Here is a 24653-nt window from a genome sequence, read left to right on the forward strand (position 1 = left end):
TGCACACCCCAGGTCTGCCTCCCTGGTTGGCCAAGGTGGCTGTCAGCCATCAAGGTGTCCTCAGGGCAAAGATGGCCACTAGCCTCCCGGGAGGAAGTGGAGGGAGGGGATCCTTCCTCTCAACCCAGCTCTGGTGGGACACATTCGGGTGTTGGGTCCCATCTGGGCTCCCCAGCACAAAAGAGACATGGACATACTGGAGAAAGTCCAGTGAAGGTCCATGAAGGTGCTGAAGGGACTGGAGCCTCTTCCAGTTGAGGGGAGAGAGGCTGTTTGACCTGGGACTCTTCAGCCTGGAGAAGAGAAGGCTCAGGGGGATCTTATCAATGTGTATAAAGACCTAACAGAAGGGGCGTGGAGAAGATGGAGCCAGGTTCTTCCCAGTGGTGCTCAGTGACAGGACAAGAGCCGATAGGCATGAACTCAAGTACAGGAAATCCCACCTGAACATAAGAAAAACCTTTAAATTGTTCTTTTTCCCTAAAACTGAGGGTGGTCAAATGTTGTCACAGGCTGCCCAGAGCAGTGGTGGAGTCTCCATCCTTGGACACGTCCAAAACCCAACTGGACACAGTCCTGTCACTGACCTCGCTTGAGCAGAGTTTGGACTAGATCATCTCCAGAGGTGCCTTCCAGCCTCTCCAAGGCTCTCGCTCTGCCCCAGCCTGGTGCCCCTCATGCTGTCAGCCCAGGAGCTGGAAGCAGGCTGCTCATGGCATCTGACAGGGAGGATTCTTGACCAGGCCCAGATAGAGGTTGGGATGCTGACAGGTCTGCTTTCAGCAGTGTCCAACAGGTTTTGACTCACCATGGCCCCTCCAAGGTCTCTCCCTCATGCTGGGAGCATTGATGATTCCTTTCATGCTGACTCCTTCATTTACAAGTCCCTTTTGTAATTCTCTGGTCACTATTTAATCCAGCTGATGGTCATCTTCCTCTTTAACATAACCATTTGGGGGCAAAACCCTTTCAAACAAGTATCACCTGTTCATGATCACCTTCTTTTAGCAAGGATTGTCATCAAGGCCACTTGCCAAGGATGGGCTGTGTGAGACCTTGGCAGCAGTCCTGAAAGAGGAGGATGGCTGGGGCAGGGCTCATAGGAGACTCCCCTTCTCTGGATAAACCCATCACTTGGTCTCATCACATCGTGCTGAGCTGCCAGCTGGGGTAAAACCCCGGCACCATCACTTGGTCTCCTGCCTCCCTCCTCAAAACTGCCCACACCAAGGCAGCTTTCCCACGGTGCTGCCTGCAGCCTGCCCGCACCTACAGGCAGGTGCTGGACGCACTCTCCTGGGGCCCTGGGAGCGGTGGGGATGGTGGGCATGGGACAAGTTGACAGAAGCCCCAGCACCTCCTCGCTGCCCCGCTCCCGGCGTGGGGACACAGCAGGACCCCCGGCCAGCTTGGGCGAAGGCCACAGGAGTCTGGGCCAGGACAGATTGCACAGAGCCAGGGACACGGCGTGGCCGAGCCCCAGCTGGGCTGGAGCCAAGCCCGGCCCCATGGCCACTCGTCCCGGCCCGGGGCTGCAGGAGACGACAGCAGAGGAGAGCAGAGGAGGGACGTGCCCCGGCACGGCATAAAAAGCCCTGGGCAGGGATGGGGAGCAGGCAGCCCCCCGAGAAGAGCCCAGCCCAGCCCAGCGCTGTCCGAGCCGTGGGAGCGGGGCCATGGAGCAGTACTTCTCGGCCACCCAGAAGATGGAGCAGGAGGTGATGTTCCCCAGCCTGCTCCGAGGGGTCTTCCCGCAGCAGGAGGGGGCGGCCCCGGCCGCGGGCGGCCACACGGACCTCTACGAGCGCTACCAGCTCCTCAAGGCCATCAAGCCCGTGGTGGAGAAAGGTCTGGCCTCTGTCAATGACCAGAGCCCGACCGGCACCAGCGCTGATACAGCCTTAGAGGAGGGTGCAGACAGCAATCTGGAAGAGCGCCTCTGCCATCACGTCAATGGCTTGCAGCAAGTTCTGACCGACCTCACCAAAAACACCAAAGCCCTCACCCGGAGGTACAGCCAGATCCTGGAGGAGATCAACCTCAGTGAAAATCAGTCCAGCTCTTGAGCCTGCACCCCCAGCCTCTGAGGTAAGAGCTTGGGGAGATGCAGTGCCAAGGAGAAGCTGGCTGAGGGGTAGCATACTTTGTCCTCTTGCCCCACCAGCTGGGTGTTTTCCAGTGTTTGCATCACACCCTCAAATCCCAGGCGCTGAGTCTGCACTTCATTGCTCAACAGATACATCCTCCTGGATTTGTCTTTCTCAGTTGCCCATTGGCACAAGCTGTGCCACTGAACAAAGGTCATTTTGTGAGGTCCACATTGTCCCCAAGACTCCCCAGCTTGCAGCATAGGGAATGTCTGGCTGCTGCTGGCCAGACATAAAAGATCCCAGGGACGAAAGGGCTGTGTGGTCAGAGGACCCTGAGCTCTGGACTCCAGGAGCTGCCAGACACTGGTGCTCCAGCTGTTTCTCTTTTTCCTCTGATGGAAAATGCAACATTGTCATTTCTAGGGAGCAATTCAGCACTTTCAGGTCTCCAAATGTCTAAATTTGGCACGCCACCTGCAAACAGCTCAGATACTTCAAGCTTCTCCTAGCTTGGAAAGAAAACCCATTGTCTGTGCTGGTGGGACTTTCATCCCTGAGACCCCTTGGTGAGACATCCCTGTGCCCCACCAGAGACAGGGCTCTTGGCTAAGGAGCTTGTAGTGAAATAGAGAGAGTAGAGAAGTGACAGCAACAACAGGGAGCATTAACAGGGACTTTACAATGTTAACCTTTGTTTTGGAGAAAACCCAGCCGGAAATGAGGATGGCCTGGCCAAACTGTGTTCATTATCCCCACAGGGTGATACGTTGTCCGCAGCCCAGTGGCACCTTTTCCTTCTGCGCCAAGTTCCACCACGGAACGTCCTTCGTGAGCAGCACAGAGCTTGGCCTTCTGCCCGCCGGGCACTGCCTGTGCCATCCGACCTGCCTTGCGGCCGATCCTGCTGGCAACCTTGCTGCTTCATTTCACCCCTGTCCCAGGGGGATTTCTGCAGGGCAGAAAGGAGTGTTTCATGTTACTGCTTTGGAGAAGGCATCTGTAACTTCGAAGCCAGGCTTTTTTCCCGCGTGTGCCTAAACCCCCCAGTCAGTCTCTTTGATAATGTGAATGAAATGCAAAATCTTGTGCAAATGTGTCCTGTGTTTCCTTCCGGCTGTCACTTCTGTATAGCAGCTGTCCCCCAGCCCATGAGGATGAGGGGACCTTGGCCACCGAGGCCACGCTTCAGTGCAGGGAGCTGAGCTGGGTTTCTCCGGCGGGGAGTGGGAACTGGGTTTGCATTGGGACGGATGTTCCCCCAGCCCTCTGGCTCTCACATCTTGCAAAAGCTTGGTGTAATCCTGCCATCATCCTGTTCTGGGTGGTGGGATCCCAACCTGCTCCCCAGCATCTTTCTTTGTCTTCTCCAACATCCCCTCATCTCCCGGAGCCCCAACTTCTCAGTTCCCCAACCCAATCGGTACCTGCCATACCCAGCCCACACTCATCCAGCCCTTCAGACCCAGCACTATCTCCACCACACACAGCCCTGGGGACAACCTGCTGCAATCCCTGCCAGACGCAGCAACATTGCGGGGGCCAGCAATTCTGCCTCCTCTCTGCTTGGCCATGGCAACCTCCAGAGCCGGGGGCAGAGGAGGAGGGGAAGATGCTCAGCTGGGGTGAGCAGGAAGGCAGGGCTTCGCTTGCCTTCAATCCTTGTGAGCTTTAGGGGGGGCAGGGGCTGCAAGCCCTTCATGGAGGGTTGGAGCCCTCGGCACAAGCTGGGTCCTGTGTTGGTTTTGCGTGGCAAGGTTTTGGTAGCGGGGGGGGGGCTACAGGGGTGGCTTCTGTGAGAAGCTGCTAGAAGCTTCCCCTGTGTCTGACAGAGCCAATGCCAGCCGGCTCCAAGACGGACCCGCCGCTGGCCAAGGCCAAGCCAATCAGCGCCTCTGTGATAACAGATTTAAGAAAGAGAAAAACAGTTAGAGAGAGCTTTTGCAGCCAGAGAGAGGAGTGAGAAGATGTAAGAACATCTGCAGACACCAAGGTCAGTGCAGAAGGAGGGGCAGGAGGTGCTCCAGGCACCGGAGCAGAGATCCCCCTGCAGCCCGTGGTGAAGACCATGGTGAGGCAGGCTGTCCCCCTGCAGCCCATGGAGGGAGGATGAGGGGGTGTAGAGATTCCACCTGCAGCCCGTGGAGGACCCCACGCCGGAGCAGGTGGAGACACCTGAAGGAGGCTGTGGCCCGTGGGAAGCCCGCGCTGGAGCAAGCTCCTGGCAGGACCTGTGGATCCGTGGAGAGAGGAGCCCACGCCAGAGCAGGTTTGCTGGCAGGACTTGTGACCCCGTGGGGGACCCACGCTGGAGCAGTTTGCTCCTGAAGGTCTGCACCCCGTGGAGGAGACTCACGTTGGAGAAGGTCGTGAAGGACTGTCTCCTGTGAGAGGGACCCCACGCTGGAGCAGGGGAACGATGAGAGGAGTCCTCCCCCTGAGGATGAAGAAGCAGCAGAAACACCGCGTGAGGAACTGACCGTAACCCCCACTCCCCGTCCCCCTGTGCCGCTGGGGGGGGGCGGAGGTTGAAGCCGGGAGTGAAGTTGAGCCTGGGAAGATGGGAGGGGTGGGGGGAGGTGTTTTAAGATTTGATTTTATTTCTCATTCCTCTACTCTGTTTTGCTTAGTAATAAATAAGATGAATTCCCTCTCTAAGTTCAGTCTGTTTTGCTCGTGATGATAATTAGAGAATGATCTCTCCCTGTCCTTATCTCGACCCGTAAGTTTTTTTTTTCATTGTACCTTTTCTCTCCTGTCTAATGAAAGAGGGGAGTGATAGAGCAGCTCTGGTAGGCACCTGGCCCTCAGCCAGGGTCAACCCACCACAGTCCTACCTTCAGATGACTCCTTTCCTCCCAGACACCACCCTGGGGAAGTCCTACTGAGCTGGGGACTAGAGGGAGGTGTCCCCTTGCCTTTTCAGGCCATTTTAAAACAAATTCAACTGTTGAAATAGCACTGCTTTGGCTGAACAAACACTGGTCCTCCATCAGCTTTGCAGTCATGAGTAAAGAAACTGGAGCATCTGTGGTGAGAGGAGGATTGCGACCATACCCTGGGCTGCAGCATCCAGTTGCATTGCATGTGTTGCTGCACATAGTCTCTGAAACAGCCATATCACATGAGTGAAATAACATCCTTCAGACTGAAATCAGAGACTCATCAGCTCTAAAAGTCTCAGTCTAAAATGAGCAAATGTTCTGCAAGTAATTCCCCTGCTTCTTCCCATCTTGCATAGGCAGCTCCATGGTCATGGGTTCATGGGTTAATCCCCTCAGTGGGGCCTTGATCACTCAGCAGTACTTTGAAGCTTCACAGCACTGTAAAGAAGCAGAAAAGCAGGAACTCCATCCCTTGCTTTTACTTTAGTGAAACTCCAATAGCACAGAAAATAAAAGAGAAAACTTTTTTCACAACTTAACAACGAAATACACTATGGCTTCAAAGCATCCCCCCAGCACGCTCCCTGCCCTGACATCCTGAGCAATGGTAGATGTTATCTCAAAATTAGTCACCTTTAAATCTTTGCACAGTCTCAGAAACACCTCAGAAGCATTGACTGACGGTGCTGGGCAAAAGAAAAGACGTATTATTTTTTGCTCAGTTTTCCCATTCATTCTTACCTTCCCTGAAACTTCAGGGACCCACCAAGGCTGAAAAGATAAGTCGGTGCCGTGTAGGGCAATGGGACTGGGAAAGTGTCTCAGCCAGAAGGATAACTCGAGCCTGGTGGTCCCACTATTGCTCTCCAGGCTTCTCCTGCTGTGGACGTGGGGAAAGACCCAAGGGCTGGAAGACTCGGGTCTGTCTGTAGTCCCTCCACCAACCAGACAGAGATCTGGGAGAAACTCCCACATCTTGCCCAACCACAGCTCTGAGGATAAAGTGTATGGTTGGTACTAAAGCTTTCTAACTGCACACATTTGGTTGTCTCTGATGGGTACAGCAAAGCACTGCAGCATCGCCAGCTCTCCCAGTCTTAATTTCTCCCCTGTGTGCATCCATGTGATTAGATGAATATCTAGCCATTTGTTGAAGAAAAAGATTTGTTGTCTCTTATGACTAAAAGGGAATTATCTTAAAATGTGCTATGTAATTGTTTTAAAGCTCCAAACCAGAATGTAAATTAAAAGGACTCTCACATATACATGGGGAGGGGACAAAAATATTTGTAAAATGCATATGCACATCTTATACACAGATACTCTCCATATCCATTATACTATATATATATATGCATACATGTTAATTTTTCATTCAGACAAAACTTCTCATGGGGAGGGAGCAGACTCAGATTTTGGAGGGGAAGAATTTATGACATAGAAGTCAGGACTTTTGAATGGTGTAGTTTTGGCCCAAGACTCCTTGTATGATCCTGGTCAACCTTTTGCCAGTCTGGTCCTCAGCTTCCCCTTCTCCTTGCTTAAGAGTTAATGCTCATTCAGAGCTTTGAATTAGGGGGAAGACATGATGTACAGAGCAAGGGCAATTTCTCATTTGCTTCATCCTATTCTCCCAGGGTTTTTTAGAGAGAGACGTTCCCTGAAAGGCCCAGCACCTCCCAAGGACAAATTAAGGTATCCATAAACTGTTGCAAATATCGTGTTCAAGAACCTGTCAGAAAAACAGGGTGGGAATGGATCAAAAACACATTTTATAATTGCATTGAAGCTCTCCAAAGGGAACAAGATATTTCTGCAATGGTGTGAATGTTGGGAAATGCGCCTATTCCATCCAGTCTGAGCTGCTGTAATGTGGAAAGTGTGAGCAAAATGTGAATAATGTGTGAAATGGAGACTGTATAAACCATCTAATTGCACCAATAGCCCAAGTCAAGGGAGGAGGTGCTGGAAAAAATACACCCAAAACCACATATCCTTTGGCAGAGGGAGCCCCAAAAGTGTAGATCCTTTCTTTAGCTCCCCAGCACCTTATTTCCACAGCAGATGCCCAAGAACTTCCTTTTGACTGAAGCCTTGGTCTCACAGGGTCCCAGAGATACACAGCTAAAGTCTGTTTTCTCTTTCCCTCATTTCTGTGTGTCTAGATGGCAGCAAATGGTCTTATCTCTCAGCCTTGCTTTTCCATGCCTAGCCCAACCTCTTCTCTCCTATCACCGGCTTGGAAGAAGTGAGTTGTAGCAACAAGACCAGACATAAATCCACTGGTTGGGCTGCCATCCTTCGTAGACTACACTGAAATAATCCTCTTTTCTGCAGATGATCCCTTTTCTGCTTAGACCAGCAGCATCAGCCTGGACTTGGACTGGAAACAACCCAGTGTCCCTCAAGATAGAGCGATCAACTGAATGGGCAACAGCTTCAGTAGGACTGCTATGTGACAGGGACCTGGGAATAATGGCACCCATACACTCAGCTCTGCCCTACACTCTCCATGTGTCATGTCAAGAGTTGGGGGAGACCTCAGGAAGAGAAAGCACATGAGGAGATAAAGATGGGAAAGAAGAAAGCACTGTTGTATCTAGTTTGGCTTCTTGCTCCAGGAAAGCCTGGAACCTAAGCTGAACATGATATAAACATGGGGAAGAAGTCAATGGGCATGAGGATCAGGCCAATCATGTGATTTCTCAGGAATGTGGACACTGATGGGCCTGTTGGGTTGTTTTAACCGATGGCAATGTGAGTGGTTAGGTCTGTATCCTGAGGATGGCTCTCCACATTTACCCACTGGGGATGGCGCATGCACTTGCTTGGTCAGGAGGCATTTTGCTTCCTTGGCTTTTGATGGTGTCCTGGGGCCTGTCCAAAGCAAGCTCAGATCTCGATACAAGCCACCAGCCATGCATTCCCCAGGTCCGTGAAGGTGGGTGGAGCTGGAAGGCAGCAGGTAGAAATGCCGATGGTGTTTGCACAGCACATGGCTGTTTGATTTAGGAGTGGCTCCTGGACTGCAGAGCCACCAGCCCAGCTGCACCAGTGCAATTCCTGAGCAGAGCCAAAGCAAACGGCTGATGGTTTTGCTTTTCAGCCATATCATGCTTCGCCTTGCTATGCTGGAAGTTTGCCCACATGCGGGTCTCCCTGTCGCCTGGCACTGCTGGCTCCATTAGGAACAAATCCCCCGGGTGCAGATGGAGCAACGTCAGTGAGAGCTGATGTAAGGATGGTGAGCTCTTGGATCCCAAGTGCTCGTGATCAGTGATAAAGAGATGCTTCGCAAATTGCGCAGGCTGGCCGCAGGACACCAGAGCAACCTGGCAATTTGCAGGAGTCAGCGAATGTGCTTCAAAGGACAAAACCAACCTGTTTTTTCCTGTGACCTTTGCAAGAGACCTGGCTTGTCTTGGTGCATCCCATTGGAGCATCTCTCCTATGAGAACAAGCTGAGAGAGTTGGGATTGTTCAGCCTGGAGAAGAGAAGGCTCCAGGGAGATCTAATTGCAGCCTTCCAGTACCTGAAGGTGCCTACAGGAAAGCTGGAGAGGGACTGTTTATCAGGGAGTGTAGTGATAGGACAAGGGGTAATGGGTTTAAACTAAAAGAGGGTGGATTTAGATTAGATGTTAGAAAGAAATTCTTCCCTGTGAGGGTGGTGAAGCACTGGCACAGGTTGCCCCGAGAAGCTGTGGCTGCCCCTGGCTCCCTGGCAGTGTTGAAGGCCAGGTTGGATGGGGCTTTGGGCAACCTGGGCTAGTGGAGGGTGTCCCTGCCTGTGGCAGGGGGTTGGAACTAGATGGGCTTTGAGGTCCCTTCCAACCTAAACCATTCTATCATTCTATGATTCTCTGATTCTATGATCCTCCAACAAACTCCAGGACAGAGATTGGGATGCCCTGACAAGTCCCAGCTGGAGTGAATACTCTCCACATGGGAGTTCCGAAGAGCTGCGCCAAGATTGCTGCCTCTTCTCTTTGCTAACCCATCCACCGCTGTTTAAAATAACCTGGCTCATTCCCTAGCTTTCCACAGGAATCTCCTCCACTGAAGTTCCCTGGAGCAGGTGGGTCCTGGGAATCAGCTTCTTTAGGTGCCCTTTCCATCAGTTTATCATCACTCCCAGCAGTGATAATGCTAAGTGGCTGTAATACCCATGAAGGGTGGAGATCAGCTAAGGGTTGTCACCTCCGTGTTCCAGGCAAACGATCCGGAATAAAAGGGCTTTATCCCCTCAAGAAACTTAGATACTGGAGAAGAGAGAATGAGAGGAGAAAGGAGAGCAGGAGCTGCTCCCAGCTGCTTCCCCACATCCAAACTTCTCATTTCTCTTCCTGTTTTAAGCATGTCATTTTTTTCCCCCTTGGATTTAGTGTATTTACTTGTACTGGGGAATAAAACCCAAATTTGAATGTTGTTGATCTAATTCTCTTAAACAGAAGCTGCCAATTCAATGTGTTAGCGAAAACTGTTAAAAATATTTTTATGGATGCTACTATTTTCCAAACTGATGTATGTACCAGCATAGAGATGTTTCAATTCATTGTTATGTACATATTTATACAAAAACACATATTTATTCCCCACAAAGCCATTGTCAAGTTACTCATTCTTTGGCAGACAAAGTTCTCAGCATTAGCATGATTATTCTTATGATTCATACTGTGGTAGCTCGTACAAGGTCCAGGCACAGTCTAGTCCTTTATGCAAAGACAGTGAAAGGATAGTCCCTGTCTGAAAGAGCTTACAGTTTTGGAAATATCCCTCTTCCGTTAAAAAAAAAACCAAACCGAAAACAAAAACAAAACAACTGTGGGGAGAGGGAAATCTACTTTTGAAGTGTCTATAAAAGAAATGTCAGGGCCAACGGCCTTTCCAAGTGGAACAGGCAGGAGGATTGAAGCATCACTGTGCATGAGGAGCCAGGAGAGGAAGGAAGAACATCTAACTGGTTCTTCTTCCTTGTTCTCCTCATGGCTCCATGACCCATTTGGGCAGTCGGCCTCTTCAGTAGGTCTCAGCAGCCTCCCCTTCAAGGACAGAACCTTGCTGATCCTGCCTGATCTCCTCTGCAAATATCCTCAGAACTCTCTCTGCTTGACAGCAAGCAGGTGGATCCCCAACAGACCATCAGTGCATCAGATGCAGCTTTAAAAGGCCCAAAGGATGAAGGATTTCAGGGATCCAGGCCAAATGGTAACAAATGTAAAGCCCAACGGAGATCTTGGGTGGAAATTCCAGCTTAATACAAATCAAATCCCATTCCCCGAAGAAACCCCACTAAACTCCCTGAAACAGCACAGTGGTGGCCAAGACCTCTCCAGGGGGTGTGGAGCAGCAGCTACAATGGACCTGCTGGTTGTGGGAATCCCAGGACCCCAGTCGCCCAAGGCTATGGAGACTTTCATGGTCTTGGCTTTTTACTTCCTTCTCAAGGGAAGAATGAAATTCAAACCAGCCTCAGCTAGCTGTTAGCAGCAGCATGGGCTGCTGAGAGCCTTGTTGGAGCTGCCTCCTCCGGTCCCCTCCAAAACCCTGATCCCACTTATGCCTTTCATGGGCTGCTTCCTTCACCCACTGGTTTCCTCAGCATGGCTTTGACCTTGGGGTAAAAGGAGGATTGACAAACTGCAAGAGCGACTGTTTCCACTTAGTGCAGGCACAGAGGGCTTTGATAGAGAGCCAGATGCCTGCCCAGCAAAGCTGTGACACCAAACAGGTCAGATATGTGGTCCTAATAATCCAGGATGCCTCATCTGGTGTAACCACCTTAAAAAAAGGCACCAAATCCCCATGGGCAGGCAGCGATATGCCAATGGCTTGGGCTGTGAGAAGTTCTTCCTAAGGTCTCTTTTGAGATCAGAAGAATTTGGCAGTTTAAATCAAATCCTTACTGAAAAGGGGGAAAAAAAATCCAACTGGGAGTAATTTGTATAGCAGGACTGAAAAATGCAATCTTAAAGCAAGTCATGCAGTTGGGTGGGATTCAAAAGTCCCAGAAGAAGCACAAATAATAACAATCAGACTTTTCACTTACATGGTGACTTAGAGCCAAAATAGTTCACAAATAGATTCCTTGTCCCGTAATGTGCCAGACAAAGTGGCCAAGATATAAAACAGGAGTAAAAGAGTGGGGGAACCAGATCAGTATGTTCATCAGACTGAAGGATCAGCTGTGGTTGGTCTGGCAGTAAAAAAGGGTTGTGGATGTCAGCTAACAACTATTTCTTTTGCTGAAGTGGTAAGGATCTCCACTGTGGCATTGAAAGTTTGGCCTCAAATGCTATCAGCTGCCCTTGATTCTGGTTTGGGGAAACCTTCCAGATGAGCTTTTGAACAAAGTAACATCTTCTACTGCTCTTCACCCTTTCCTCGTGAAAAGCTTGTGTGAGCAGAGAGGCAACAGTCCAGCCGCCTATCCAGTTCTGCAGCTGCAGAGGAAAGGTCAGTTCTATCCAGGATATTTTCTGAAGCACACACATAAGCCAGCCCAAAGAATGAGATCTTCAAGACTCAAAGGCACAGAAGATGCAGATCTTCCAGGTCTTACTGTTTTCTAATAAACACTGATTTTTAAAAATTTATTACAAGTCACAAAACCTGGGCTCCTAAGCAGACTTCACTAGTGCATCTTCTGGTCTGGCAAAGGGAAAATTCTTCTATTCAAAGCAGCAGAGAGAACTCAGACACAGGTTATTACTTGAGGATCCCTCAGGATGCTTCAGACCAGCAGAAGCAAAATGTAAGCCGGGTTCGATAAGAGATTCACCCAAATGCACAAAGCATTCAAAAGAATCTGGGTCCAGCTTTGATGGAGACTTGTGTGAGGACTGGCTTTAATCTCAAGGTGAGTGAATCAGTGTAAATTATAACACTTTTTGCTCTGTGCCTCAAGCTTCTGGTCAGATCGATGCTGTCTTCTGGGAGGATACAGATACAGTAAGATCCCTGGAGGATGCAAAACCAGCAAAGCTGGTGTCCATGAGCACAATGCAGATTTTGTGCACATGGTTTCCTTATATATCACGCTCTCATTTTTCATCATTAAAGTCTCTCCCAGGAAGATGCTCAGGAAGCACTGTATCTGACTGAATTTTCCCTTTGGTTGCTGGTATTAGGGAGCAGCTTGAAATGAAAGAGAGTGAGGCAAGGTTGGTAGAAGAGATAATACCTTTTATTAGACCAACAGAAACCAGAAAAAAACTGGGGAAAAAAACCCAAGGAAGCTGAAGCAGAAGCTGACAGACCTGAGAAAGCCTTGTGTGCCCTAAAACATGGATGTTTTTATCCATCTGTATCAGCTGATCTAAAAAAAGATATTGTCTCTTGTTACAAACATTGACTTCCACCTCTGGACAATCATGTCCATGGCAATTTTGCCACCATAATGGAACAAAGACACAGAAGTGATGAGTGGCCTGAAGACAAATTTGAAAGCAATGGTGCACTCAGAAACACCTAGAATAAAACCAAGGAGACTCTGGCAGGCCTGTGGTATGGATCTGGAGAGGTTATTTAGGCTCACTCTGATTTGAACCTCTGCAATTAAAAATTGTAATGAATACAGATGTCCTTGAGAGTGTTTCAATGCTGCAAGAAACAGTCCCATTACCACTAAATCTGTGATGCTCTCCACTTTCGATCCTTGGATATTAGAAAACAACATCATGCAAAGATATTAACCAAATATTTATGACCAACTGAAAGGAATAGTTCAGGCTCAAGCAGAGATTCAGGTTTGGTTTTATTTGCTTTGCACAAATTACTCAGTGCCCAGAGATTGTATTGGCAAGGAAGAAAATGCCACCACCTTGGACAGATGGTAGACACCCTGATCTGACATCGACGGGTATGACAAATGGGATCAATGAAATCATTTGGGATAAACTGTGCTTAAAAGAACAGCTCACAGAGGCCAAAAAGCTGTGAAAATGTTTACTGGTTTCAATGCAACCAGTTCACGAGGGAGAGGCGGTCACGCAGGTACACGTCGCGGGGCTCCTCGGAGACGCTCTGGGCACTGGGCCTCCTTTGGAAAGGATTATTTGGCTCTTAGTCACCGCACAGATAGTATTACAGGAGGTGTGTGCTGGCAGCCAGCCCAAGTCCACCCTGCACCTTGCTGGTTGCCAGAAAACTAATGAGCAAATATTTCCTCTTGCAGGCTGTTCCCTCCCCTCTCCCTACACCTGCAACCTGTAACAGGAGCAAACAGGAGCCTCCGGGGCAGCGGCTGGGCTGGGAGGTTGGAAAAAACCTGACCCACCGAAGAAAAAGCAAGTGAAAGAGGACTGGAGCTCGGCAGGGAGCCATCCTGCGTGTGGGGCAGGACACGAGCACTGAGCAGCAGGTTTTCCCACACCGCTGAGTCGTCACCTCCCTTCTTCCTGCCGCAGAGTCTGGGGAAGATGAGCATTTCATCGGAGCACAAGCCCCTTGGGAAGCAGGTCACTGGCAGCCTGCATACGGTGAGTAAGGTACGGGCTCGGGGGCACAGTTTCCTCCTATGGGATCAAGGCATCCCCTTTGGGCTACATTTGAGGGGTTTTTTTCCCCCATCTGTTATTCTGAAGACTCCAGGACTTGCCAGATATGTGACCAAGAATATGACTCTAGGTAAAAAGCTGTGCCTGACTCTGGCCTGGTTGCTCCAGTCTGCTTACAGTAGGGCCATGTCCCTCGCAGGCATACAAGCAAATAACCAGAGTGGTTCTTTTTCTTCTTTGACATGAGGTAGAATTAATTTAATATGAACTTTAATTGGTCAGATCCCCAAATAAAAGCCTGTTGTGAGTTCTGAGGTTTTTCAATAGTTCTTAGAGTCTCCAATGATGCAAAAGCTGCCCTGTAGGCGTGCAGAAACACCAGCTGGGGGCAATAGTTTTTCTAGCTCTAAGGAAAATTAATGGCAATCTCAAGACAAGCAGTGTACTACCAGGCAGAAATCAGTGACGAGGTCAGATGATGTTTTCCTTTCCCTCTCCTCTGCCCTCAGCCTGTTGCTAACTGGTTTGTCTTCTCTGCTGTAGCCGTACAGCCTCTCCCTTAGACCTCTCTGTCTTTAAAAAATCCAACCTTCTTGTGTTGCTCTTTTCAGGTGTAGGTTGCAAAATGGTTCCCCAAGAAGGTAACTGTTTTACAGATTAATAAACTGGGGCACAGATAGGTGGAATGACTTCCTAAGTGTCACCTTGCTGGCTAATTACAGAGCTGGGAATCAGTTCGGTCCCAGGCAAAACCCATTAATCAAGATCTGAGAACATAAGGTTAGTTGGGCTACTAATTGTATTATTGTATTGTTAGTTGTATTAATGAAGAACGTGTTATCCATTTGTATGAGTGACAAACAGCATGAAGCATCTGACCTTGCCATCTGAAAAAGGAGCAAAAGCTCAAAAGCATGAGACCCTCCTATCATTTGATCCCTGCTGGGGAACGCTGTTGTTAGCATTTGGACTAATGGCAAATTTCCTAACTGAGAGGAGATTTACTACAGAAACAGCTTTGGGCCATGTTCTTCAGCGGGCAGAAATCACAAGATAGTCTCAGACAGAAAAATTTTTATGTCTCCTTGGCCCTAGTGTAAATGATTGCCCTTGGGATGAAGCCACCCACACTAGGGCAAAGCAATATTCCAGCTGGGTCTTTGGCCTGAATATTCTGTTGTTTCCCTGGCATGCTTACGCTGTGAACAAATTTCTGCTGGCTTGCTGCTGTTTAAAGGGAAGGTCCCCCTCTGCTCCAGATTGTCTGCTCCTAATCCCTTCCTTTTGTCAGTTATGGTGCTTGTTGAATCCTCTGTGAACCTCAGCTCAATAAGATGAAGGAAAGCAGAGCTGGTATGAGGTGAGCCACAGATGCACGTAGGTAGGTACAAGGATGGAAAGGGGAGAGGGCAGCAGGAGCTCCCCCTCCTTTTGGTGTCAGCTGTGAGATCATCTCACGTCATTTGGTGGGTGTGTACCTGCGGGATCCAGCTAAGCACTTGAGTACACGCCGCACTTGAGGCATGTGACTAGCAGCTCTGAAGCAGATCCTTGTGTGATCGGATCCAAGAAAGAGCAGGTGAGCTCCTGGAAAAAAAGGGTTGTTTATTGACTCACTCCTTCCCAATGGCAGGTGCGGTCCTGGCCAGGCAAGTGACTTGCAATACAGCAGTGACGGCAGGAGGGAAAATAACTACCTTTCTTCCCTCTCCTTTTCCTCTGCCAAGTGCTATAAAAACTGACCGAGTGCAAAGGGAGGCTGTTGAAACTCTTCAGCGCTGAACCATTGGGAAGATCAGACTAGACACTAGGTCCAGCTCTCCAGACATTCAGGCCTCCTGCGATGTGTTTCAGGTAGCAGTGGTGTTAATGCATGGTAAAATAAAATAAACCCAAATAAAAATCCAAACTTTACATTTTTCCTTCTTAAAGCCATGTCAGTTGCATTAATTATTTCCTTTACTTCCTAGCTAAAGCTATCATACATTTTTAAAGCACTTTGATAAACAGCTTATGTCCTTCACCTCTGATACGCTGGATTTTTGTGTCCCACTTCAGTAGTTATAACTAAACCCCCAGACAAGTGGAAGCCAATTCCACTCATCTCTACAGTTTCAAAGAGCTTTTAGTTCCTCCTTTGAAAAGAAAACACCAGCTCAGGTGAGAGGAATGTAGTTGCACAGCTTTGAGCTCAGTCCTCTCGTCCCTCTGCACATGGGGAGGGTGAGAGGTCAGGTCACTCTCGCTGGAAGGACAGGGGCCAGCAGGGACAATGGTGGTGTGGGACTTAGGAGATCGACATTGAATCCTGTAGTCACCGACATCTTCCCTGGGCAGGGTACTTCTTGTCCCTCCTCCTCACCAGCAAAATGACATTTTCCCAAATGATGTGGTCAGGACTCAGCCATTTAGACATGTCCAATTCTCTGCTGCTCTAGTTATGAGGGATGTGTAAACATCCCGCATCTGCTTTTAGCAATAAATGGGGTGGGTGTCCCCCCAAGGGATGGGGACTCATACTGCTCTTTACACTGTCATTCCAATTTCCAGCTGCAATCACATTTTTTTTTCCTTTTCCCTGACACTTCCACGTTGACAGCCTCAGATGGGTAACACATGCGGGTTTTTTTGTCCCCGTGTGATATTTACAGTTGTCACCAATCGTGGAGTTAAATGTCGGCGGGGAGATGTACACAACAACGCTGAGCACCTTAAAGAAACACCCTGGCTCCAAGCTGGCAGAGATGTTCACCGGCCAGCCCAAACTGAGGACTGACTCTGAAGGGAGGTTCTTCATCGACAGACCAGGCACCTATTTCAAATACATCTTGGAGTACCTGCGCAGTAACCAAGTGCCCACCCAGTGCATCCAGGACGTCTACAAGGAGGCGTTGTTCTACGACATCGAACCTCTAATCAAGCAGCTAGAGGATTCCCCGCAAATCTTTGGGGAGCTCGTGGCAAGAAAGCAGTTTCTGGCCCGCGTGCCCAACTACAGTGAGAACATCGAACTGATTATCCGCATTGCAAGGGCGGAAGCGGTTGCATGCCGTCGGTCCAGCGTCATCGTGTGCGTGGTCAGAACCGAGGAAGACGCAGCCAGATGTCAGGATGCCTTGAACAGCTTGGACATGGATAAAAAATCCGTGGTGAAGTTTGGCCCCTGGAAGGCAGCGCCAAGTATTTCTGATCTGCTGGACTGCATTCAAATGGACGTTGAAGCCAAAGGGTATAAAATATCTTTTCAGCCCCACGTTGCTGAAAAAGGTTTTCGCTTCAAATCACATGACTTCTTCTACAAGTTCCTGTTCACCTGGTGGTAGCAAAGTGCCACCATTGATGGGGAACGGGAAAAAAGACATTATTAAAACAAATTAACTCGGGCCGTGGAGACTAAGCCACGGACTACCAGAGGGACAGGAAGAAATGCATGAGCCAACGAAAGGATTTCCTTTGGTTGTTTGCCAGATTAAACAGCACTTAAGAGCCGCTGTTTACTTGGGCTTTTGGGGATAATGGTACAATTTAAAAGGTATCAGGAAAAGAAGGAATTTTACTCTTTCAGTGTTGCTGACTGTTAGATAAATTCAGAGCGCCAGATCTGAGGGTCGAGCCAACCTCACTCAATCTAAGAGAAATGAATAATCCCAAATCTGTCTCGTGGACATGTGGAAATTGGTCTCTCAGTGAAACGGGAACAGGCCACATACGCGCAATTCCCGATGGAAACACTGACAGCTGCACTGACAGCTGAAATTAAATTTGGATCCCTAACAAGAAGGCAAAAGCTCTTTTTCTTGCTGTTCTCCATACCAGAACCTAGGTTAAAAAGAAGGATTTCAGTGTCCCCTGCTCTGTCCTCAGAGCCTGCTCTCAGACAGCCTACTCTCTAGCCAATGTATTTATTACCGTTTATTATTTATTCTGAAAGAAAGACAGAGAAACTCAGCTATGGTCCAGGATCAACAAAAGGTAAAAGTACCATCGCTGATCTGAGGAGTTTATAATCTAAGGACACACACTCAGGCCACACTATTTTAATCCTTTTCTTATGAATTTATTATTATTATGATACTATTTCTAAATATACAAGCTTCTGGAAGAATAGGGAAAACCCACCATGATTTGATGGGAAGGAAGCGCTACTGAAGTGACAGTCTGGGACCTCAGTGCAAATTCTCCTTTACAGACCACGAGTTGGGTCCTATGTTGTGTTTTAAAAATCTCGGTACTCAAAGGTTTATTTTTATACTGGAGATGGCTGTCAGCTTGCTTTTTAATCACTCTGAAAATCATAATGTCTAATTTGATTATGATCCTATTTCCTCTATTTCTCAGAACATGGATTTCTTCCAACTAAGGACAATAATCTCTTGGATGTTAAATAACTAACTTTTAAAAGCTCTTTGAATGATACAGAAGTGCTTTATTTACTGACAACTTCCTCCCAAAATCCCCAAATTCTAAAGACCCGAAGTTTTATCTTTATGCTAATGGATTTGAATCATTCCTAACTAAACTTGGTTTCATCCTTTATTTAAGCTTGTGCTCATCCCAGCACAGATTTCCTCCCAGGGAAAGTTGGGAGTCATGCCACTGACCTCAGGGCAGTTCTGCTGTAGATGTGAGGGGACTTTTTGACACCTCTTGCATTTATAACCTTGGCAAGAACTGATACAATTGGTGTCTGAGAAGGCAAAAAGGTTTAGAAAATAAGGTAGATGATCATATTTATGATCATAACCAAGTAGTTGGTGGTGCTTAGCCTAGAAGAAGAGAGACCGAGGAGGCCTTCAAATAGAAGGCTGCTTTAAGGAGATCGGTTACCCTTTGTATCTACTAAGGGTGGAAGAAGGGGTAACTGGCTTAACTCACAACAAAGGAGATTGAAATTAGATATTGGGGGAAAAATAATCTGATTATAGGGTAGTTAAGGCCTAAAACCAATCAACCTCCTAAGACTACAGGACTGCTGTCATAAGAAATTTTTTAATAGTTTTATCAAGGATGGTCTTAAGGAACAGTCCAGGCTGGAAAGGACCTCAAAGGATCATCTGGTCCAGCTTCTGGTGGGAAAGGGAACCTGGAGATTAGCAAGCACCCTGTCCCGTCACATCTTGAAACCCCTCAGCAATGTAGACTCCACCACGTCCCTGGGGAAGTTGTTCCAGTGAATGATGGTTCTCACTGTAAAAAATTTCTTCCTGATATTGAGAAGAAACGTCTCCTGGTGCAACTTGTAGCCATTGTCCCTTGTCTTCTTAGGAAAAATTTCTTCACCAAAAGAGTGGTCAAGCATTGGAACAGGGTGCCCAGAGAGGTGGTGGAGCTACCATCCCTGGAGGTGTTAAAAAAAAAATGTAGACATGGCACTTTGGGACATGGTTTAGTAGTCATGGTGGTTGACGGTTGGACTTGAAGATCTTAGAGGTCTTTTCCAATCTTAACGATTCTATGATTCTATTTTCTACACGGCTCCTTGTGAAAAGAGAGCCACCATCCTCTTTGTGGACACCCTTTAAGTACAGGCAACACTGCACTGAGGTGCCCCCAGGGAGAAGAGACCCAACTCAATCAATCTTTCCTCATATGGCAGGTTCTCCAGACCGCTGATCACCTCCCTGGCTGTCCTTTGGACCCTTCAGCCCCTTCCAAACCACCTCGTCCCCAAGATGTGACCAAACTGCGGCCGCCCCTGGCAGCCTCTAGCCATGCAGCATCACAGATGTATCTGCTGCCTGTGTCCCCTGACATCTAACTCGACTTAGGTCTGTCAGCGGGCTCCTGGGTGCCAGGGCCTCCTTCCCCTCTCCTCGAAGGAGATATGTTTGAAGGCCGTGCTAAGCTTTCATGTGTGTCTAACACAAGCTTGCGTGGAAACATAAAGCCGTGTTATTTGTATTTTGGTCTAACATCAAATACTAGCGAAAATGGTGGGTATTTGGGGGGGAAAACCGAGCGGGGGGTGACACCCTGGCGGGGTTTGGCGGCGGGGCGGGCCAGGCCAAGCCAGGCCGCAGCCGCCATGTCAGGCCCGCGTTCCCATGGCAACGGGAAGCCGCCCCCGCCAGGGCCCGGCCGCCTCACCATAGAGCGAGGCCTCCAGCTGGAAAGAGAAGACGCTCGTTTTGCCACCTCCCTGCGGGCGACTTTGTGGTTTCTCTTCCGGGTTGCGCGTACGGCGGCCGCGGAGGGCCAAGCGGCGCCATGGCGGCGCACCTGAAGAAGCGGGTGTACGAGGAGTTCACCAAGGTGGTCCAGGTAACGCACTGCCACCGGGCACCGGGCCGAGCGGGGCGGGGGGCGCAGCCCCGAGTTCTGCCGTGCGGCGGGAGGCGCCAGCGGGTGAGGCGGAGCTGTGGGAAAAGCCGCTGGCCTGGCCCGGGGCCTAGCCCGGGGGTGCCGCCTGCCGCGGGGGGCCTTGAGGCCGGGACGGCCTGTGAGGGGCTGGGGAGGAACGGGAGGGGTTGGCCCCGGGTTTAGAGAGGCCAGAGCTGCCTGGAGGGGAGGGTGCTGTCTCAGAGTGTGTGTGGGAGGAACAGAGTGCTCCTCTCAGGGCGGGGAGGGAGCGACCTGGGGAGGCCGCGGCTTCCCCCAGCCTGGGACGGGGGAACGCTAGAGAGTTTCGGGTCTGCTCCAGGCTGGTGGGCATGAGAGAAGTCGTGTTTGCCTTGGGTTGGTTGTTTGGAGTTGGAAGGAGCAGGATTTGCCCCGGGCTGGGGTGGGGAGAGGCAGTGCTTCCCCGGAGTAGAGGCTATCTGGGCAGGAGAGGCGCAGGTGCAGGGGGCTGAGGATGTGTTTCTTCCTAAGATAGAAGAGGGAGAAGCCAGTGACTGCTGTGGGGCACAGGAGCTTCCTCAGGCTTGGTGCTGAGACAGTGTTCACTCTGGGAAGGAGTGGGTCAGGGTTTGCTCTGCCTTTCTGAACCATGTTCCTCTGCCCACAGCAGCAGCACGAGGACCTGTCCGCTAAGAAGCTGCGGCTGACCAAGCCCAGCAAGTCAGCAGCGCTCCATGTTGACCTGTGCAAAGCCACCTCGCCTGCAGATGCCTTGCAGTACCTGCTCCAGTTTGCCAGGAAGCCCGTGGAAGTGGAGAGTGTGGAAGGGGTTGTCAGGATCCTGCTGGAGCATTATTACAAGGTGGTGAAGCTGGGAGCCAAGCGTGCTTCCAGAATTCTCCTTCTGGTCTTGTTTTCTTGGGGTTGGATGTGGAATAGAGAGTCCCAGGCTCCTCCTGGTCCTGGCTCAGATGCCAACAGCCTGGGCAACTGTAGTTGTGACTGTAGTCCTTTACCTGAGTGATTCCTGATCATGTTACTTAGTTCCTTTGCTGATGGTTTCAGGAGCCTGTGACAGGGCTGTGACTGTGTTATCCCTGCAGACGGCCTGCGTGATTAGCCTTTAATTAGCTTAGCAAGGGACAAAAGACATGGCAAGAAGTTTTCCAGGGAACCCAGCTGTCCAAAGCTGGCTCAACTTTATCTGAATCCTTTCTGACTGATGTTTCCTTACCTTGCTCTTTATTTCCTCTAGCAGTAGAGAAACTTCTTAGCTGCTGCTTATGCTGTGAACAAAGCAGTTTTAAAATGATGCTTCTGAAAAACTTTTCAACAAAAAAATTGTAATGGCAGAATAACAAATAAATAACAGAAGTGGTATATGCTTTGTAGTATCCAGATATTGATCCTTCACTTGATAAAGCAAAACTTTATTGCATCAGCCAAAGCTGTACTGTAGGCTTAAATACTTGTCATAAATGTCCTTGTGTTATTCTGTCTTTTTACAATTGAGTCTATTTTGCTTTGAATTTACACTAAAGCTCTAAGCTGTGTTTTATCTATTTTTGTACTTTACCTGCTTTGGCTTGTGTGTTGAGATTGGTTTACATTTTTTTGATGGGAACTTATTTTTGTCATTGGACTGGTCCCCATTCAAAAGAGTGTACAGCTTAAGGAACCTAATCTTATTTCTTCTTCTATGAAAAAAACTGTGGTACCACATCAAATAATACAGGTTATTTATGTTTGGAGTTTGGTTTGTAGCCTATATTAGAAGAGAGACTCTTAAATCTACAGATGAGGTCACATTTTCAGTGCACAGCCTATTACAGAAACCAGCTTTTAAAAAACATAGCAGTCCTGTAGTTGACATTATTTTACTTAAGGACAAGATTTTCTGAAGTATCTCCAGAAAACTTGCACTCAAACTGATCTTTCAGAAACCTAACCCTGAAAGCTGCTTTCCGATTTCAACCATGGTGGAAGTTTTGTGATGATGTATTTGTTTGTAGTGTCATTGTTTCCTTTAAGATGGTGTTGCAGCCTCCTGCTCCTTTATCCTTTTATATTATGGTAGGACAGTCCCTAAACAGTTCTGGAATGGATCAGAAAAATAATCTGACTTTTCCTTTTTTTCTCTGTTTTCCCACCCATCATTCTCATGGCCTGCTGACGGTTGAATTGGCACAGCTGAGCAGGGGGCACGTTGCGATGTGTGGGGGAAAGCCAGGGGGACAGGATACTGTCAGGATACGGTGTGTCCTCGCCCGAGGCGATCCTGAAAGTCCCTTCCCGATTCCCGAGGGTCGTTGGGACGAGGGGTTAGAGGCACCTTCGCTTACTGATGTTTTGGTCGTGGAGTCAGTGATCAGACCTGTAAACTAAAAGAATATGTTTCTCTCATTTCCTGCTCATGAACAATTAGAAGGAGGGAGAAAATTCCCTCTGGGATGGAAGGCTGCTCGTAACTTGGTAATGAAAACATTGCAGACATTATTCGTAAGGCTTTTAAAAGTGCCTTTATAACTGTCCTTTTTGAAATCACTGATTTCATCTGCACTTGTGGGGAGGATTGTCTTTTTAATGAAAGAATGTGAGTAATGCTGAGTAAACACTAAATATATCATACTGTGGAAATCCGTGCATCCTACTACTGCTTTAATTAGTCCAGTGGCAGGAACTGTTGTTCAAACACGTAATTTCAGCCCTGAAAAGAGAAAATGCTTCTCAGCTCAGTTAAGACATTACTCCCATGAGTATCGCAGTTGTCACTAGGGGGATGGTGACTTTGGAGTCTTTCCTAAACACTGTTGAAAGACTTAAAAGTTGTAACTGTAATATTTCTGCACCTGATGAAATATGAAATATTTGTAATTGTAATATTTCTGCGCTTTTGCATTCAGCGTTGCACAGTTGCTTGGTAAGATCTAAGTATGAAATCCAGACTTCTTTTTGTCTTTCTATGCTGTATTGAATATCCTTGGCAATACGGTGAAAGAGGGAGCTTACAGTTACGAACAGAAGTCTTGTGTGTATGAGTCTGTAGAAGATTCAAAATAATAGCTCTTTAAAATGCATGAACTTTTAAAATGAATTTAAAATGCGTACTAATTTGTGAGCCTTCTTTACATAGTTACCACCTTTTGCTCTTGCTTAAATGAGCAGATATGTTTTGCTGTGGTTTTTTGTTACCTTGGTGTGTTGGGTTTCTTTCTTATTTTTGCTATCAGATTGGCAGGATTCCTCCCCACCGTTAAGAGAAACTGTTGTTTTCAGTAGCCCACAGCCCCTGCTGCTCAGCAGAGGTCGAGACTGTCAGTCTTGGTTCATGTTCTAAAATTCTCACGTTTGTTCATTAAAAACTTGCAAAGATGTTAACATTATCAACAGTGAATTTTCTGGCATTTTGAAAACCTAATTATTTAAACTTTAAATTTTCAAACAATATGAAGGTAATTTTGAGGAATTATGAGTAAATAACCATTTTGAAATGTACTGGAAGCTGCCACATAAACATTCTAGTATGGTTAATTTTCTGTGGGGTGTGCTGTGGATGTATGGAGCAGGAAATAGCCTGACAGTAAAATTCAGACCCTTGTGCTGGATTATGTAAGGGTATATATACGCTCTTCAAACTGGAAAATGAATGAAGATGTCTGCCGTTTCTTTCCAGGAGAGCGATGCCTCCGTAAGATTGAAGATTGCTTCCTTGCTGGGCTTGTTATCGAAGACTGCAGGATTTTCCCCAGACTGCATTATGGATGATGCCATTAACACGCTTCAAAATGAGAGTAAGTCTCGCTTTTCAGGTGGTGCTTGAGATCAAGGCAGAATCACGGTGTCTTTTAAGCATTTAGGACAGTGGTAAGGCCTTTACATCTAAGTGTATAATTGAGAGTTGTTGCTCAGAATATTTATTTTCTGCTTTTGTGAATGATGACAGACAATACCATGTTCTGAGGCAGAGAAAAATGTTTCTGCTGTATACCTTTGTTTTAAGGGAGTGCAGAGTTTGCTTTTGCATCTCAGTGTGAGAGCTGTTGCTTCTGAAGTGTTCTGTTTTAGAGGACAGTCTTGCTTAAAGTGGGATCTTGTTTGAAGAGGAGGGTTTTTTTCTTTCTGTGCTGCTGGCCAGCTCATCAGGCCTAATGTAAGAAGACAGTAGTTTATTAGCATTGGGTTTGTAATAGACAGTAAAATATAGGCTGTCCTGTTTATGGGTTTATTAAAGTCCGTTTTTATTTTCTATGTTATATTCACAGTTTGTATGTGCTTTACTTGATGCAGTTTAATTTTATTTTGCTGTCATTTATAGAATCATAGAATGATTTGGGTTGGAAGGGACCTTTAAGCATCTTTCACTGTATCAGATTGCCCAAAGCCCCATCCAACCTGGCCTTGAACACTTCCAGGGAGCCAGGGGCAGCCACAGCTTCTCTGGGCAACCTGTGCCAGGGCCTCAGCACCCTCACAGTCAAGAATTTCTTCCTTATCTAAACCTGCCCTCTTTCAGTTTAAAACCATTGCCCCTTCTCCTGTCACTATGGGCCTTGATAAAAAAATCTCTTTGTGTCTTTCTTAGAAACTCCCTTTATATATTGAAATGGTGCTTTAAGGTCTCCCTGCAGCCTTCTCTTCTCCAGGCTGAACAAGCCCAACTCTCTCAGCCTGTCTCCATAGCAGAGGTGCTCCAGCCCTTGGATCATCTCCGTGGCTTCCTCTGGACTTGCTCCAACAGCTCCATGTCCTTGTTGTGGTGGGGACCCCAGAGCTGGACGCAGCACTGCAGGGGGGTCTCACGAGAGTGGAGTAAAGGGTCAGAATCCCCTCCCTTGACTTGCTGGTCACGCTGCTTTTGATGAAGCCCAGGACATGGTTGGCTTTCTGGGCTGCAAGTGCACATT

General features: G+C 48.2%; 3 protein-coding genes across 4 annotated transcripts in view; all 3 read left to right on the forward strand.

The window, feature by feature from the left end:
• The first annotated feature begins 1623 nt into the window (after window positions 1-1623).
• Window positions 1624-3182, forward strand: LOC142600190 (mid1-interacting protein 1-B-like). The gene is made up of 2 exons (XM_075742978.1): window positions 1624-2088; window positions 2849-3182. The coding sequence occupies exon 1, from the start codon at window positions 1677-1679 to the stop codon at window positions 2064-2066; it is 390 nt and encodes a 129-aa protein (XP_075599093.1). The 5' UTR covers window positions 1624-1676; the 3' UTR covers window positions 2067-2088; window positions 2849-3182.
• A 9968-nt stretch (window positions 3183-13150) lies between these two features.
• On the forward strand, window positions 13151-18863 carry KCTD14 (potassium channel tetramerization domain containing 14). Its single transcript, XM_010308910.2, has 2 exons — window positions 13151-13452; window positions 16122-18863. Exons 1-2 carry the CDS (start codon window positions 13393-13395, stop codon window positions 16791-16793), a joined length of 732 nt encoding a protein of 243 aa, XP_010307212.1. The 5' UTR covers window positions 13151-13392; the 3' UTR covers window positions 16794-18863.
• A 713-nt stretch (window positions 18864-19576) lies between these two features.
• INTS4 (integrator complex subunit 4) overlaps window positions 19577-24653 on the forward strand; it is a 39214-nt gene continuing 34137 nt past the window's right edge. Inside the window, exons 1-3 of one of the 2 annotated variants that reach the window (XM_075742544.1) lie at window positions 19577-19731; window positions 20417-20611; window positions 23423-23540. In XM_075742544.1, coding sequence (XP_075598659.1) covers window positions 19678-19731; window positions 20417-20611; window positions 23423-23540 — 367 coding nt within the window. In that variant the 5' untranslated portion in view covers window positions 19577-19677. The remainder of the gene's footprint in view (window positions 19732-20416; window positions 20612-23422; window positions 23541-24653) is intronic. The other variant, XM_075742545.1, reaches the window with a different exon arrangement.

This window comes from Balearica regulorum, chromosome 1 (genome assembly GCF_011004875.1).
Source record: "Balearica regulorum gibbericeps isolate bBalReg1 chromosome 1, bBalReg1.pri, whole genome shotgun sequence".
In the NCBI taxonomy this organism is placed as follows: domain Eukaryota; kingdom Metazoa; phylum Chordata; class Aves; order Gruiformes; family Gruidae; genus Balearica; species Balearica regulorum.